Here is an 18,022-nt window from a genome sequence, read left to right on the forward strand (position 1 = left end):
CAAAAACCTTTCAAATTGCCGTATTTAAGAAAATCTTACGTTCGAACCCTGTAATCATTGCGTTTATCTTCGCTGGTGATTGTATCGAGAACAGAATGAATAAAATACCAACGCCAATCCGCATTTACACGCCAACATCTAATAAGAAAGAAAGAAAAGAAAGAAAGAAATGTTTTATTTAACGACGCACTCAACACATTTTATTTACGGTTATATGGCGTCAGACATATGGTTAAGGACCACACAGAGGAAACCCGCTGTCGCCACTACATGGGCTACTCTTCCGATTAGCAGCAAGGGATCTTTTATTTGCGCTTCCCACAGGCAGGATAGCACAAACCATGGCCTTTGTTGAACCAGTTATGGATTACTGGTCGGTGCAAGTGGTTTACATCTACCCATTGAGCCTTGCGGAGCACTCAGTCAGGGTTTGGAGTCGGTATCTGGATTTGAAATCCTATGCCTGGACTGGGATCCGAATCCAGTACCTACCAGCCTGTAGACCGATGGCCTGCCACGACGCCACCGAGGCCGGTCCAACATCTAATAAAGGTCCAGGCATGTCCGCCCTGGGTATAACCTCTGACACAAATTGTCTGAATCCACACTATTCATAGTAGGCACTCGCCAGGTGTTCCATGATGCTAGACCCTTTATGAAAGTAAGAAGTGAAAGTTTCTTTCCTGTAGTATCCTTTCCAGTGGTATCCAGTGTAGTAGAATGTAATAAATTTGGAATAGTTTATGTAACTTGCTACAAGAACTCTTTAGAGTGCGGAGATAGCTACACGCTCCGTTAGTTTCCAACCATGTCCACATGCACTCGCAAGCCAAGCTAGACGGGATAAACACAAGATAGGCTTTGAAAGCCGAACCCCTGTCAGGAATCGGTGTAAGGGTCATCCAGGGTCGATTTTTGTTAAAGATGTTAAGCGATTTTAAAAGTGCTATTTGCAGTAGCAACACGTGTTACAGTATACTACAAGAACAATATGAATTTAAAGTAACATATTCGTGTTCATATAATATTATGAATAAGACATATAACTGATACCCAACTAAACCCAGTACAGTCCATTATTGGCAAATAAACTTTTGTTCTGTTCTCTTCTATTCTGTTCTGCTCTGTTCTGCTCTGTTCTGTTCTGTTCTGTTCTGTTCTATTATATTCTATTCCATTCTATTCTATTCCATTTCTATTCTATTATATTTCTTTTCTAGTTCTATTCTAATATATTATCTTTTATTTCTATTTCTATTCTATTCTATTCTATTCTATTCTATTCTAATATATTCTATTCTATTTTTATTCTATTCTGTTCCAATCTATTCTATTCTATTCTATTTCTGTTCTAGTCTAATATATTTTAATATATTCTATTTCTGTTCTATTCTATTCAAATTCTGTTCTATTCTATTCTATTTCTATTCTATTCTATTCTATTCTATTCTATTCTATTCATTCTATTCTGCAGTGCAGAGAATCGAGGTGGTCAAACCAGATGCTATATAATTTAAAAATGAATAGTGGTGAAACATTAAAATGTACCTAAAGCACACACTTCTTTTTAAATAATCCATAACCTTTAATATATATATATATATATATATATATATATATATATAGATATATATATATTAGTATATATATATATATATAGATATAATATATATATATATATATATACATATATATATATATATTATATATATACATATATATATATATATATATATATATATATATATATATATATATATATATATATATATATATATATACATATATACATATATATACATATATATATATATATATATACATATATATATACATATATACATCTCATATATATATATATATATATATATACATATATATTACATATATATACATATATATATTAGCATCATATATAATATATATATATGATATATATAATATATATATATATAGCTACCTATATATATATATATATATATATATATATATATATATATATATATATCTATATATATATATATATATAATATTAAAGGTTATGGATTATTTAAAAAGAAGTGTGTGCTTTAGGTACATTTTAATGTTTCACCACTATTCATTTTTAAATTATATATATTTATTTATTTATTTATTTATAACCTTTAAATATTATATGTTCACTTTGATTAAAACCAAGACACGCGACACGTGTAAAATGTCAATCACATTTACTTGCTTCCAGTGTTTTCTAAATATCAAAATATTCACAAAAATTATTTACAATTGTTGTAAATGGACTATGTCTACTATTCACTACAGCAGGGGCACACAAATGCAGCATACATTTTACAAATCGAATATAATAACTGAAACAATTTAACAACAGGGGAATGAAAATCATAATTAAATTAAATTATTTAGCCTTGCTGATCTGGCATGTGTGAGGTCATGTGACATGCACCAAATGTTACTTCATCTTCCTCCATTTTAACGCAATTTCTACCAGTCAAGTTGACCCGATATCGGTAATTTTAAGAAATAATAATAATAATAATAAAAAAACACTGGTTTGTAAAGTTTTGTATTTTGATACTTACTTGTCTGAAGTTTATTGTTAATTAAAATTTTCTAGAAATTTGAAGAAAAAAACTCAAAATTAACGACAGGCAGACAACAAATCGGATGTTGATTGCTCGAACCGTGCACGAGGAAATAAACCGAACAGAGTTTGAAGCGTAACGCAATTAGGGACGTTGACGATATACTCAGATTTTTAAAGTAGATATTTTTCTTATTTTATTGTCTGTATTAATAAAGTCCCACAGACATTTTAAGAAGTCTATTGACCTCCAATATACAGACAATAACTTTTATTTAAAATTAGGGTAAGATAAAATTCTGAAAATTATGCCGCACGTAGCTTAAATATATATTCATTTAACTCAAAACTGGATCTTTTTATGTAATTTGGTTTGTCAATTCTAAAAAACGAAAATATAATTTTTAAACAATAAGGCATATTTTTGACTATTAGAGCAATTTTTGATAAATGAAATCATACGTTACTTAGATTTTATTGTTTAGATTATCCATTTCCGTACATTCGAAGTGTTTTTGGTCATCCTGGTGTTTTTAATATCACAAAATGCATTTCTCATATTTTTAAACACGCACGTGCGGATGTGAAGAAACAGTTATGGAGTCGAGTTTTAGTCTGTTTTTAGAGAGTATTTCACCATTTCAAAGTCACAGACTCATGTTTCACCCAATTGCAACTTTATCCAAATGTTTTACAGGTTTGTAGATTAACTAAACTTAGTGTTAATTTTCACGGGTTGAAACTAGGGTCTGTCCCTTTAAAAGATTCACAAAAGGTGTTTTATGCTTACAGAAAATAGCAACAAATATTTGTAGTAAAACACTGACTATAAAAAAGTAAATCATATTTACAATCAGATTCTAGTCTTTATTTTGTGAGATAATGATTTTAGATACTCGTAATTCAAAATATTAATAACACGAGTACGAATATTTTAATACGATTTAACAAAAGTGTTATTTATGAATATAGTACTCCATAGATATTCAAAATATGAAATACTTTGATTATTTAAAATAGCTATACAAATTTGATTTTATCAATATTCTTTGCAATTAATGTGTGTACCAGAAACATTTTAAATACTACTGACACAATCAAGCCATACAACTGTTTTACAGACACGTAGTTAAAATACCTTTATTCACTAATAATTTATAAATATTGTATCTGATGTATTGATTACATATACCAAACATGACACTTTGGAACTCAATATGCCCGAGCCACTATTCTCAAACAGGCAATGCTTTTTGTCGATCAGTGAAAATCTTCAGTGTTTTCTCGGAGTACGTCTGTAAATAGATGGTATCACATAATTCAATTAAAGATACAGTTTCATTCGATTCTTATCATTGTGTGGGCCCAGGAAGTTAATTAGCCAATAATTGAGTTGCCGTTTGACAGCCCGTGTCACGTGTTTATAGCGAGGTGTTCATTTCAGATGAACGTTTAGAGTTATCGGACCATTAAGAACTCTCGTCGCAATGACCATCAGGAAACAGGCGAAGTTAATTGCTTTAAATTGAAAACTGTCTGCCAAGTACAAGATTCTGCCCATTACTTCTGTGACGTTTTGCGAAATTTGAGGACTCTTTCTGTTTTCTTGTTGTGGAAAAAATCCCCATTTTGACATTATCATTGAAGGATCGTCTGAAATAAACGTCTACGGTTGACACCAGCTGACCCCCTGTGAGATTTCTTACCCCAGGAGCGGTGATAACGCATTAGTGTGTAATGCTTATGCAGTTTTAAAGGAAGCACTATGTGATTTTTGAAAGAGGTTTGGGGCGGCAAGGTGTTAATTTCAAACATATTCGAATGCTGGAATCAAAACGAAACGGAAACGTTAAAAACTTAAGTAACATGCATTCTTAGCACCAATGGTGTTACGTTGCAACCAGTGCTATCGTGTCTATAAAAAACTGGCCTATATAATATCGACAGGTTTCTTCTCTTACCCACTTGACATACGTACATTGTTTTAGACCTTTCATTAATTACATATTTACAAGTATGAGTACGAAAGAAACAATTATATTTATTATGCGCAACAAAAATCCAGCCTATGCTGGTGCGGTATACAAGTTAGTTAATGACAATATACGTATTGTCAATAATTGTTCCTTATTTAGTCAGAATAATATGATGTTATGATGTTTGTATGTGTCTTGTTTGTGCATGTTTTGCATCCAGTTCCTTATGTTAAAGTTTGTTTTGTTTAACGACACCACTTGAGCACATTGATTCCTTAATCATCGGCTATTGGTTGTCAAACATTTGATAATTCGGACACGTAGTCATCAGAGGAAACCCTGTTCCCTATATTATATTGAGTTGTATAATAACAAATATTAATCTAAATATTAAGTCACAGTTATTTTAGCGATTTTTGTTTAATTAGACGTTTTACAATTCTTCCCCAAAATATTATTTGACATATCTTTCAAAACCGAGACGAAAGGAATTCCATACTGCTTAACACACGGTATCCCTCGCATCGCGTAAGTTAATGATCCAATCAGCCTCACCGACAGATCTTTTATTTTCACGACTGATTAACCAATGAGGTTTCATGTAACTTAACAATATCTTCCAGATGGATTAACACGGGAACTCCTACGTTACCTTGCGGTGCATAAACGGAGGATTAAGTAGCCGGCTTCCAACCTTTCTTGCCTTGCTTTGGTCCATGCCGGGAACGCCACGTATACACGATCGCCAGATTCAAGCACATGCCATCTTGCCCTTTGTAAAGGGAAAACAGTCTACCTGGGCCAAGCCATCGCCAACAAGGGTTACGGAATTAGCTGCTGCACGTGCTAACCAAATAAATAGAATAAGGCATTTATTTTAAAAGAAAATAAACGGACGGTTAGCTGTCAATTACAACGTATATCTGATACCCGAGCGGCGGAATTGGAATCACATGGCGACTCGTTCCATGGCCACTGTTACACGTGTTTACAAGACGTTCACATATATCATATAATTGTAGATAGACCGCGATTAGTGCGTACAATACTACGGGTTATATATCCACCCACACTGATGTATAGAATTAATACTAATTGTGGTTGTTTTTAAATTTGTGTTATCTAATATGATTAACTGAAGTGTCTTAATTTTAAATAAGAATGATACTTTTAAAACCCCCACAAAAACCATCACCCACTCCCCCCCAAAACCCCCAAAACAAAACAAAACAAAACAAAACAAAACACGAACATCAACAACAACAACAACAACAACAACAAATAAATAAATAAATGAATGAATGAATGAATGAATGAATGAATGAATGAATAAACAAACAAATAAAAAGAAGAAAAAGAAGGAATTGATGTTAAACCACACTCCTGCACGAACACTTACCTTCATCTTTTGGGAGTGGGGAAGGGTCAACAAGTGTATTATTGATTCAAAAATAATAAATCGCCCCAAAATACAGGACGATAGAAAGATAGACAGACAGTTATATATCAGTGCATGTGGGTGTACATGAGTGAATAACTGGATAAATGGTTGGGTGGAGAATAAATGAATGAATGGATAGATGGATGAATAGATGACTGGATAGATGGACGGATGGATGGATGGATGGAAGATAGACAGACAGTCAATCATAGTGCGATGGGTGAACATGGAAAAAACGAGGGCAGACATCACTGGTTAGTGAAATAAAATCGGGATGTCAGTAACTTCCGTAGTGAAAGTAAGGTTTCTGCAGGTGGAGGCAGCCACTAATGGCGGTCAGACGGCCAGAAGTAATCCACTTACGTTTCAGTGTCGTCTGGGTCCGCAGACACTGACCCGCTTGTTCCGAGTAGCAGCCGACAACGTCTACTTACCGTGGGTCGGACGTCCAGCAACAAGTGCACCTGTTCTGTCTTAAGTACTGACGTGTGTAGTCAGCACTTGGCAACAGTATCAATACTTTCTAAACATACCTGACACATTATTGATATTTTTTTTATTGCTACTGTATTATTTGCAATAACTGGTCGCTCCAAAAATAACAACCCCCTACAATCCTAAAAAAAAACCCGCTCCACAAAACCAACAACAAAACAATCCCTCTGAATATCCCCCCCCCAAAAAAAAAAAAAAAAAAAAAAACCCAACAACAACACACCCCAAAAACCCAACCCACCTCCCAACAACAACGTACAACAAACAAAATTAACGATAACAAACAAAATTAAAAAATCTAACACCTCAAACAAAACTCCCTAAAGAAATCAACAGCAAACCCCCACAAAACTCCCAACAAAACCCTCACATACCCCCAATTCACAACCCGAACCTCCCCCCCCCACTAAATACTTTTGCATGTGCAACTACTTTATCTCAAGCTAATTTGGTGAGGTATGAAGAAAGTAGAAATGCGTATTTATTCTAGAAATAAAACGTTGAGGAATACTGAAATTACTAATAAGAAATCAGGTTGAGATTATTACACATGTCATTGTTCACTATTTCAATGAATTTTTAATCGTTTTAAAAAAAAAAGTAAAAAAGAACACTTAATAAATCATGATTTTTGATTTGGCTTTTTACTCGTAAAATGTTTTAGAATAGTTTTTAGTGTTTAAACAGTGAAGTGTTATTTTTTTAATATAAATATCTGCAGGAACATAATATAAATTATAATATAAAACAGCCTCTCCATTTAATATAAATATACAATATCGTATACATAAAGTGTTAGATTGTTTTTAAAATATCACTTTTAATTCATTGAGCAGCTTTAATACGCGATTGTCTAGATATATTTTTATTTTGACAATAAGATGCGTTTGTTTGGTTTTAGTTTGTATTGTACTGACGACTATTTATCTTTTACTAGGCCTGATACTCTTTTTCGATTTATATGCACCATCCCACAGACAGGATAGCACATACCACGGCCTTTGATATACTAGTCGTGGTGCACTGGGTCCACCGATGGGGATCGATCCTAGACCGACCGCTCATCAAGAGAGTACTTTACCACTGGGCTACGTCCAGCCCCGACATTTCCATCAAGTCTGTTTATTTAACTGACGCGTGTGATTATAGTGAAAACACAAATTAAATCAGATTTATTTAACTGACGCGTGTGATTATAGTGAAAACACAAATTAAACAATGTTTTTTCGTCTGTCTTACAGGTTTGGTTTCAAAACCGCCGAGCGAAATGGCGGAAGAGAGAACGGTTTGGTCAGTTGCAGACGATGAGGGCGATGGCCACTGCGGCCACACACGGCTACGACATGCCGCTCCCCGCCCGTCACGACGGATATTCTCAGGTACTACCTTTTTTTCTTTCCATCCAGTACCATACATAACGGGTGTGGTAGTTACCACACAGAAAAATACAAAACAGTGTCTCTGTTAGATTAAATACAATAGCCGATGATTAATATATCAATGTGCTCTACTAATGTCATTAAACAAAACAAACTACAAGAGTTAGATTAAAAGTGCCCGTTTTGTCCAAATGGAGAAAAATCTATATTTCTGTACCCAACTCTTCTGTTTCTTTAAGTTCTATCAGAAAAGCCAGTTAATAAGATATTTTAGTTTTTAATAGCCCATCTCTTCTCTTTCTTTAAGTTCTATCAGAAAAGCCAGTTAAGATATTTTAGTTCTAATAGCCCAACTCTTCTGCGTCTTTAAGTTCTATCAGAAAAGCCAGTTAATAAGATATTTTAATTTAGTTTTATTAGCCCATCTCTTCTGTTTCTTTAAGTTCTATCAGAAATGCCACTTAAGATATTTTAGTTCAAATAGCCCATCTCTTATGCCCCTTTTTTATATCAGAAAAACAAATTAATAAATATGGATGTTTATCTTATTACATGTCATGAAACACAGACACGAAAAAACTAAGGGTTTTGAGTTTTGCTATTGTTCCGTGGCCCCATTTCCTACCAAACCGTACAGATGGGGTATTAATATTGGATTAATTAACCCAGTTTCCGGTTACACTGATATGACGTGCCATTGATTGTATTGAGAATTCAAATATATAAGAAAAGGAATTCCACTTCACAGAGGCAACAACTCGTGTGGATAGATGTACAGATGAACAATTGTTTCGGCATTTAATTTGTATTTGATTGTGAAATACACCATAGACTCTGTCCTGTGTAAAGACATAATTTAGAGATAAGCTAACGGTTTCATCGTTTTGTTTAACATAGAAATAATAAGCTTGGCGTATATGTTTATTATCAGAGCCCTTTCTGACTTTAATGTTCTAATTTTTAGCTCTTTAATTTTAATTTACTGGCGTGTCGTTAAACATTCATTCTTTTTTTAATTTTAGTTTGACATTAAAAACTGACAATATTTGAAAATCTGAAACATTTCGTTTGATTTAATAATTAGGGATATTTTAATTATCTAAAAATGGCTCCATTATCAGAAGTCTTTCATTTTCTAATTCCAGAAACCACCTCTTCAATTCTGATTTCTCCTGGAATATTAATAAGGAAAATAATAAATCCAAGGAAAATATAAACAACGCACAATTATATATAATAATGTAGAACAATTATCATTTTAACTAAATGTTTATTCACTTAGTTTTCTAAACCACCTCTTTAGTATTACACTACCTTTGAGACCGCCCCCCCCCCCCACCCACCGCACTAAAACAGAATGAAAGGAAAGGTAACTCTGTCAGACTTAAATAAAATAATCTACAAGTACATGTAGATCCATTTTAGCCAAACTTTGATTTATCTAGTTTTGAAAACCACCTCTCCAATATTGCACTGTCTTTTATACAAGATACTTAACAGAATTACGGAACATATAAATATTCCAGACTCATACGTAGTAATTTTATTCAATCTTTGGTGTGTCCACATTAAAGAGATCATCACTATACTTGAAAAACAAAAGACCACACTTAACAGAGTCAAGGAAAATATAAACCCCTTAAACGTTTACATTACAATAAAAGAGTCTTTGATTTGTCCAGTTCTAGAAACCAGAGTGTTGCACTGTCTTCGAAAGAATAATTAATCGAATACTTTACAGAATGAAAACAAGTACAAATCTGTGAAACACACACACAATAATCTAAAACTATTTGAACCAAACTTTCATTTATCTAGTTCTGGAAACCACCTCTTCCGCCCGAGCGAAGAGGTAACGAATCGAATCAAAGAAAACACAAATCTCTCTAGAACTATTTCAATATGTGCAAAACAGCCCGGACACGATATTTATGAAGGGGTTCCACCGCTGGGAAACCAAATAGTGGGAGAATATCTCTACCAGCTTTATCCCGGCTTTCGCTTGGTTCTCGGGGTTGACAATATTAACAATGGAACGGGACCCTCTTTGAACCACCGGACCTCCTGCCATAATCACCTCTTGCCTCAATGTTATCGCCCAGTTGGGAAATTTATAGAAAGTTTTTATTTCTTTGTATCCATATCTGACTGACATTTTTCCTGCTGTGTCTATTGTTGATGGAATTGTCAGATTGTTTGTGCATGTTGGACAACCAGCGCCATTGTAAACTGCCATACTTCGAGAGGACATGGTGAACTGTAGTAAAGCAAGAGTCATATCTGAGGCCCTCTTTAGGAGACTGCCATCAATGGGAAAACAAATGTGACTCTTTTACTAGAGCACTTTAAACAAAGGTCATCTTGTATAACAAACCACCTCTGTATACCGAGAATTTCGGATGTGTTCCTTTTATACACAGACGTATATATTTCATTTTGCACTTCCAGTGAAATGTTTCGGATGAGGTCTATAGCACTGAAATGTTAGAGGCAAACTTGTGAAGGTCGGGTGTCATGAGTTCATCGAATTATTTCTGAAAACCTGACTATTCTTGCAATAAAGGTCTGGCGATTTTTTATTTTTTTATTGATTTTTAAATTTTTTAAATGTTTTTTTTTTTTTTGGGGGGGGGGGGGGGCTGTAAATGGATATTATTGAATTAAGAATGGTTAATGGACACCATGGCTTAATCTCTTTAATTGAAACTTATTTCCTAACAATAGCTTGTTTCGAATTCCAGGTCTTTTTCGGTTTGCGCTAGTATAGATTTAAACCCCCAATGAATATATTTATTTATTTATTTATTTAAATATTTTATTTGTTTATTTATTTGTTTTGTTTATTTATTTATCAATTTATTATTATGTGTTTTAACCATTATATTTTCTTTCTTCTTTACCTATATTTCCCAGTCCTTTCCATTATATGAGTCATAGCAATTTGTTTAGTTTTTTGTCAATCTTTAATAATTTATACAGAAACATTACAAATGCATTTATGTATTAAATTATTATATATGACTGTATAACATTAGTATACCACCAATTAGATATACGTACCTGTATATAAATTATATCATTTTGTTGTACGGTCATGAATTCAAGGCTCCCCAATCTTGACATGGTCAGAATGGACTGGGGAAAATAAATATAAAAAAATGAAGAAGGAAAAAACAGAAGAATGTGAAAAGCAGCCCTGTCGATGGTGTCCCCGAAAAAGGAAAGGTTCACCATAAAACCCCACCAGAAACGAATAATACCAATTAAAACCCCACTAAAAAACCTACCCAACCCCATAAAATATATCATATAATCAACCAAAAATTAGGGGGTGTCGCGTAGCCCAGTGGTAAAGCGTTCGCTTGATGCCCGGTCGGTCTAGGATCGATCCCCGTCGATGGACCCATTGGGCTATTTCTCGTCCCAGCCAGTGCACCACAACTGGTATACAAAAGGCTGTGGTATGTGCTATCCTGTCTATGGGATGGTGCATATAAAGGATCCCTTGCTGCTGATCGAAAAGAGTGGCGACAGCGGCTTTCCTCTCTCATTAACCGTGTTGTCCTTAACCATGTCCGACGCCATATAACTGTACAAAATTGTGTTGAATGCGTCGTTAAATAAAACATTTCCTTCCTTCCGAAAAATAGTGTTAATAGCGTCTTGAACCAATATTTTGAACGTGATATTGCTGTTATACAAGATACCAAAATTACTGTAATTTAACAGTATAACAATATTTAAAATATTAAATATATGGTACAGTACCTTATAATAAAAATGCTTTACAGAAATCCGTATAAAATCTTTTGTTTTATTTTTTTTTAAATATTTTCCTTTCTCCGACAACCTACAAAAGAAAATTTGTTATTAGAAGTAAATGTTTGTGTTGTTTATTTCGTACAAAGTATAACGCTTTAAAAACAACCAATGAAAGTTAAACATACTCAAAATACATCGGTTGCTTGCCAAGGTACCAATGGGAATCATTAAAGGTTATCACTATCAAGATTAAACCGAGTCTCGAAGGCCAGTTGGCTCACTTATACAGATGACTGTGGAATAGGTATAAATCATATTATATAGCAAAATTAAAACACGACTGCAGTTTTAATACATTTATTTGTTTTCGCTATCAGTTTATGTCATCAACTGCCTTGGCATGAAGTTCAAACAGTTTTGTGTTACCTAGATCAACGACCACAACTAAGTGGTGTGGACGAATGGTGTGGACAAATGGTGTGGACGAATGGTGAGGACAAATGGTGTGGACGAATGGTGAATGGTGTGGACGAAATGATGTAGACGAAATGGTGTGGACGAATGGTGTGGACGAATGGTGTGGACAAATGGTGTGGACGAATGGTGAATGGTGTGGACGAAATGATGTAGACGAAATGGTGTGGACGAATGGTGTGGACAAATGGTGTGGACGAATGGTGAATGGTGTGGACGAAATGGTGTAGACGAAATGGCGTGGACGAATGGTGTGGATGAATGGTGTGCAAGAGGAAGAACAATAGAGTGTGATGCAATCTAAATGGTTAAATAATAACGCTATTCGAGATTGCGTGTATTAACTGGATTTAAAACAGCAATAAAATGGTTTTGTAGTTGCGTATTATCACGTGAAGCCACTAGATATCACTACTAACATAATTCGCATCACATTTATGATGCGCATCTTCAGAATCCTATGATCGGTTCTGACGTCACTGTCGTCTTATTATTAATTACATTTAACACAAAGACACATCCATTTCTTATTAAATAACCAGATATACAAAATTTCCATTTCCATACTGCCCTTGCAAAGGCCTCTTGTTCTTTGCTCGTGAAACCATATGGCAGTCGGATGTAGAGGTAGAGATAGGTTTTAGACGGCTCCTTTCCACAGCCCTGTCAAAACAATGGCGTGTAAAACAAGAAGGCAGTCACATATCTGGCGATGGTCGTAGTCACGGGAGCAATTCCTTTCAAGGCTTTTAAAGAAAGGCGTAAACACGTACATGGCAAGAGTTCAAACACTACGACTTATAGTTCTGACGTGGCTCTTTCGAAGCTTGCTCCATATAATATGTAAAACTCGCAGCTTCAACAAGTGGTCCTAGACGTCTTTTTTTCAAGGCCGTAGCGGACTATATTTATTATTTATTCACGAACGGGTGAGGCAGTGCCTATAATGACTCATAATCGACACTTGAACACATGTCTATTATCAAAATTAATCCCCCCCCCCCACAAAAAAAAAAAAAAAAAAGAGAGTAAGATTTAGGGTATTTAACTTTTCTAACTAGCCGTGTATATTTGATAATTGGTTATTAACGTACACGTGTTTAGCCACGTGTACTCGTCATACTGTGTCCGTGTTTACGATATCAACTCAATTAAATTAAACTCGACATTATCACTTGTATAATCGGGCCGTAGTATTAGGTAGTAAAGTGCTTTTAAAATTAGAGTTTTGCCTGTCGGTTCTGTAATTTCGACGCCAAAAGCATTTACAAAACAATTTATTATATTCAAGTTCTCAGGTATTCACAAGATATAGTCCTTAGGACAATTTCACAATACCGTAAGGGTGTGTTATTGCCAGGTACTTCACTGCATCGCTTACTAATACAAAGGTAAAGTCTTTTTGTTTAACGACACCACTAGAGCACGCTGGTTTATTAATCATCGGCTATTTGATGTCAAACATTTGGTAATTTTTTACTTGTAGTTTTAGTGAAAACCATCTGCATTTTTTCCATTTACAGTACTTTCTCATAGACATGGTCGACAGCACATACCACGACCTTTGATATACAGTCGTCGAGCACTGACTGGGTCAGGGACATTTACTAATACAATGCACATACGATTACAATCATGGTTAAAGGGACATTCCTGACTTTGCTGCATTGTAAGATGTTTCTGACTTATAAAATATTTCTATGCTTAAACTTGCATATTAAATATGCTTAGAATATCAGTGTCTGTATATTCAATGTGTTTCTGGTCGTCTTAATATTTGTAAGAAGCCTAAACTGGAGTTTGTCTTCAAATAATTTTGTACGTACGAAAAAATAGGAAATAAAATGAAATTTAACCTAGTAGGCTTACAAATATTAGAACGACCAGAAACACGTTTAATATACAGCCACTAATATGTTATACAGAACAAATATATTTGATATGTAATTACAATCGTTAAAAAGTATCTGTTAGTCGATAACAGCTTTAAAATTGCAGCAAACTCGGGAATGTCTCTTTAAAGCCAGCTACCTATTTGCACTAAGCACGTTTTGTCACAGCCTAAAAAAATAAAAATTCTTTGCGCTTCTAAATATCAAATAATGTTTTTTTTTTTTGTATTGTTGTTTTTGTTGTTTTGTTTATTTTTACAACACAAAATTCTAGACCGATTAAAAAAGTATTCAAGCATAAAAATGCCAACAAATTCAACAGGCATTAAACATGTATATTTGTGCCTTCTTATTTTTGGATAAACCTTTAAAGAAACTGGTCCTAGTTATTATTAGAATAATCTTGATAATTACAGCTTTTGCCGTTTCTTTACTTTATAACACCATATAAATATATATTGTTCTATTTCAGTTTCAACCCAATCCGTGGGCACCAAACGGATCTTCCCAGTACCAGATGACTACAATGGCACAGATGGGTAACTCGTGCATGATGGGAAACAACCAGAATAACCTCCCTTCCTTCATGGGGTTGGCTCATCAAAACATGATTGCGGCGTCTCACCAAAACGCCATGATTGCGTCACACCCAAACGCAATGACGTCACACCCGAATGCAATGGCGTCACACCAGTCTCCACCACCGCCACCACTTTCCTACAACCACGCTCAGACGACCCTGGACCCTCCAATAGATACAGAGCGTCGAAGTTCCAGCATCGCGGCCCTGCGCCTCAAAGCAAGGGAACACAGCGTTGCCATGGGGATACTGAGTGCGTATGGAAAATAAGAACGAAACACAAAGCTGTTTCAACTCATCTATCAACATTTATGGATTCAAAATATCGGCAAAAATTCGTGCTAACGAAGAACCCTTCTCTTGGTTTCAAGAATCAGTCGTGTAGAATATATTATCATATTCTAAAATATCGTTTTTTCTCGAATGTTTCTCCGGGAATTAAGCACGTCCAATCATTGACAAGATTCGTTTGCATGGATATGTTTTGAAAGAAACCCTACAAAACAAAAAACAATTTCGTTGTATATAGTAATTGCAAATTAATGATTACCACAAGATGATCAGACGGCAATTTGGTTGTAATGAAACGTCTGCAATGATGGTGGAAAGTCAGACAACCACATGATATGTGTTTACACCTACCGACGGACCAATCACACATGTCCTGGGTAAACGTCCCAAGTTCTTAGACAAACCCAAGTCTGGCGTTGGTTTAACAAGACTAATTGTGTATGAAGAAGGCACATGACAGCTGATCCTCGTGTTGACAACAAAAAAGCTCAAACCGACTTCTGCCAAATCGTGGATCCTCCACCCATCCCAGTCTGTAATTATACCGCACGTGCCTCGTCTCATTAGCTCTGATTAGTGCACGTCTGTAAGAGAACAGCCAATCGGCTGTATCCGTTACGGATTTAAATAACAGACTGCTTGTTACGGAATGGCTGGAATTGACTTACGTATTAAAATTATCGGTGTGTGTTGGACTGCAATTATCCAGGCCCTTTGACCACGGTGTGCTGTTTTTAATGACAATTAAAATGTATGTTCGGAGGAAATGTGCACAATTAGTACATGGCCTCGACTTTCACTGCATCTGTAAAACAAGAAGAACGGACATACGCACCACGCGGGCTAGTTATAGCAGAGGCAACGATTCTGTACGGCTGGTCAAGAGAAGCATGCGGTGTGCTTGCCGTTCATTAACGGAAGATATCGGTACGGCAGAAGTCCAAGCCAGAGTTAACGATGATTGACAGGAGATCCAGAGGCCACTTAGAACAGACGATAACAATCGCCGGATGAAGTAAGCAACCAAATCGATGTCGTAAGCAACGGAATCTATGACGGAAGGGGACACCTTGTGTAATTTAAATGTCTTTGATGGTAACTTCCGTCCAATAATTGAATTCGTGCTTTATGTTATAACATGGATGTACATGTAGAAAAACGTTTGTTTGTTTCTCTGTTATTTGTGTCCAAATAAATATTTGTTCATAATTTTCAAATGTTTTAATTTTCTTTGTATCTGTGGTTAAGGTTTTTTCTTGAGAACTTTATTGATTAAGGCTTAGCCCCCGTGCATCTATGATTGAAGTACGTCGTTAAAGAATTCTTACATTGGAAATGGTGTTGTCTCAATGGGTTAAAGTTGCCTCGTATTAAATCTGTACCATAGTTCGAAGTCCACTGAGCTATTCTCATTCCAGCCAATGCTCCTGTCTGTCGGACAGTTCATATAACAGAACCCTTGCTGCTAATCGAAAAATGTAGTCCACGGAGTGGTGACAACAGGTTTCCTCTTTAATTATCTCTATGGTCCTAAACATTAAATCCGACGCCATATAACCGTAATTAAAATGTGTGGAGTGCGTCGTTAAATCAAAATTAAAGGTAAAAGAAAAACGTTTAAGAGAGATAATTCTAGATTGTTCTAACAGCAAAATACCAAGAGTTATCTCTTTGCACTTGATACAATAAATTAAATTATACGAGAGAGAGAGAGAGAGAGAGAGAGAGAGAGAGAGAGAGAGAGAGAGAGAGAGAGAGAGAGAGAGAGAGAGAGAGAGAGAGAGAGAGAGAGAGAGAGAGAGAGAGAATTGTCATTAAACAATTAAGAATATTAATAATCAACTCTAGTCGTATTATAACAAGTTCTACCAACATAAGCTCTACATTCTTATGTATTCAACTATCGGAATAAAAAAACAAAAACATATCCATATTTAGATTGCCTTTCAAATGGTGATAGTTGTCAACACATACCCTGGCCCCTCCAGTTTCAGAGTTGGGAGTGCCGCTCTTCCCCTAACCCCCCCCCCCCCCCCCTCTCCGCTTTCGACGCCTATGTTCAAATTAATGTAGACGTTATCAAAAAAACAAACCCCAAAACCCAACAACAGAAGCAACGTTTGTAGTAAATGAGGTAATAGTAGTCAGTTTCTTCTTTGGGTAAGAAACAAATACGTCATGCATTTAATAAGATTTGCGTTAGTTTAAAACTGGAAAGGAAAGGAATATTTGTTTCACGACACCATGGATTATTTTAAACTATTAAAGGAGCGAATAGTAAAGCGCTCGCCTGATACATTGTCGATCTGGGATCGATCGCCATCAGTGGACCGACTGGGCTATTTCTCGGTCCAACCAGTGCACCACGACTAGTATATCAAAGGCCGTGGTATGTTTTATCCCGACTGTGGGGTGGTGCATATAACAGATCCATTGCTACTAATGGAAAATATATAGATTTGCTCTCAAAGACTATATGTCAGAATTACCAAATGTTTCACATCCAATAGCCGATGTTAAATCAATGTGTTCAAAACCTTTACCTTTTAAACTATTTAAACTACAGCTATTTCGTGTCTAACAAGCGGTTACTTCGACACTTTGTCTGTGTAGGTAGAAAACCGGCTGCTACCAGACCGGCGACTCCAGCAACACATCTTTTATATAGAACTTTCCAGTTGACAGAATATCACATACCACTGACTTGATATGCTAATCGTGGGGCACTGGTTGGAATGGGGAAAACCCAAATGGGTCAACCCTTTGATATCGATCCTACAGCTTGCAGCTACGTCTCGATCTGTCTAGAAACGATTCCTTTTCCAGTCTCCCGAGGAAGCTTTGCGTCAGTTGACTAACAAAAATCCATCAAGCACGCATCTCCCTGGAAAGACCAATACAAAACTGAGGCTATTTAGCGAAACACTGACACATTTTTATATACACAACAACAAAATAAAAACAACATAAGAACAACATAAAGACCTTATGTTAGGGCGTTACAAACGTACATGGATGATGATGGTGAGATGAATGATGAAGTCGCAATATTTCCCTTTTGATGTGGAAATATTTGAGAGAGCCGTGCTGCTCTCGGTACAGCTAGATCGGTGTCACTCGAGCCCGGGGTACACGGAACCTGCAATGTCTG

General features: G+C 35.5%; 1 protein-coding gene across 1 annotated transcript in view; it reads left to right on the plus strand.

Moving 5' to 3' along the window:
* The window catches only part of LOC121380944 (ALX homeobox protein 1-like), a 58,339-nt gene extending 42,257 nt beyond the window's left edge, over positions 1–16,082 (plus strand). Inside the window, exons 3-4 of the mRNA XM_041509989.1 lie at positions 7,735–7,872; positions 14,473–16,082. Of these exons, the coding sequence (XP_041365923.1) occupies positions 7,735–7,872; positions 14,473–14,850 (516 nt within the window). The 3' untranslated portion in view covers positions 14,851–16,082. The remainder of the gene's footprint in view (positions 1–7,734; positions 7,873–14,472) is intronic.
* Positions 16,083–18,022: the final 1,940 nt, after the last annotated feature.

The sequence above is a fragment of the Gigantopelta aegis genome, chromosome 9 (genome assembly GCF_016097555.1).
Source record: "Gigantopelta aegis isolate Gae_Host chromosome 9, Gae_host_genome, whole genome shotgun sequence".
Taxonomy (NCBI): Eukaryota; Metazoa; Mollusca; class Gastropoda; order Neomphalida; family Peltospiridae; genus Gigantopelta; species Gigantopelta aegis.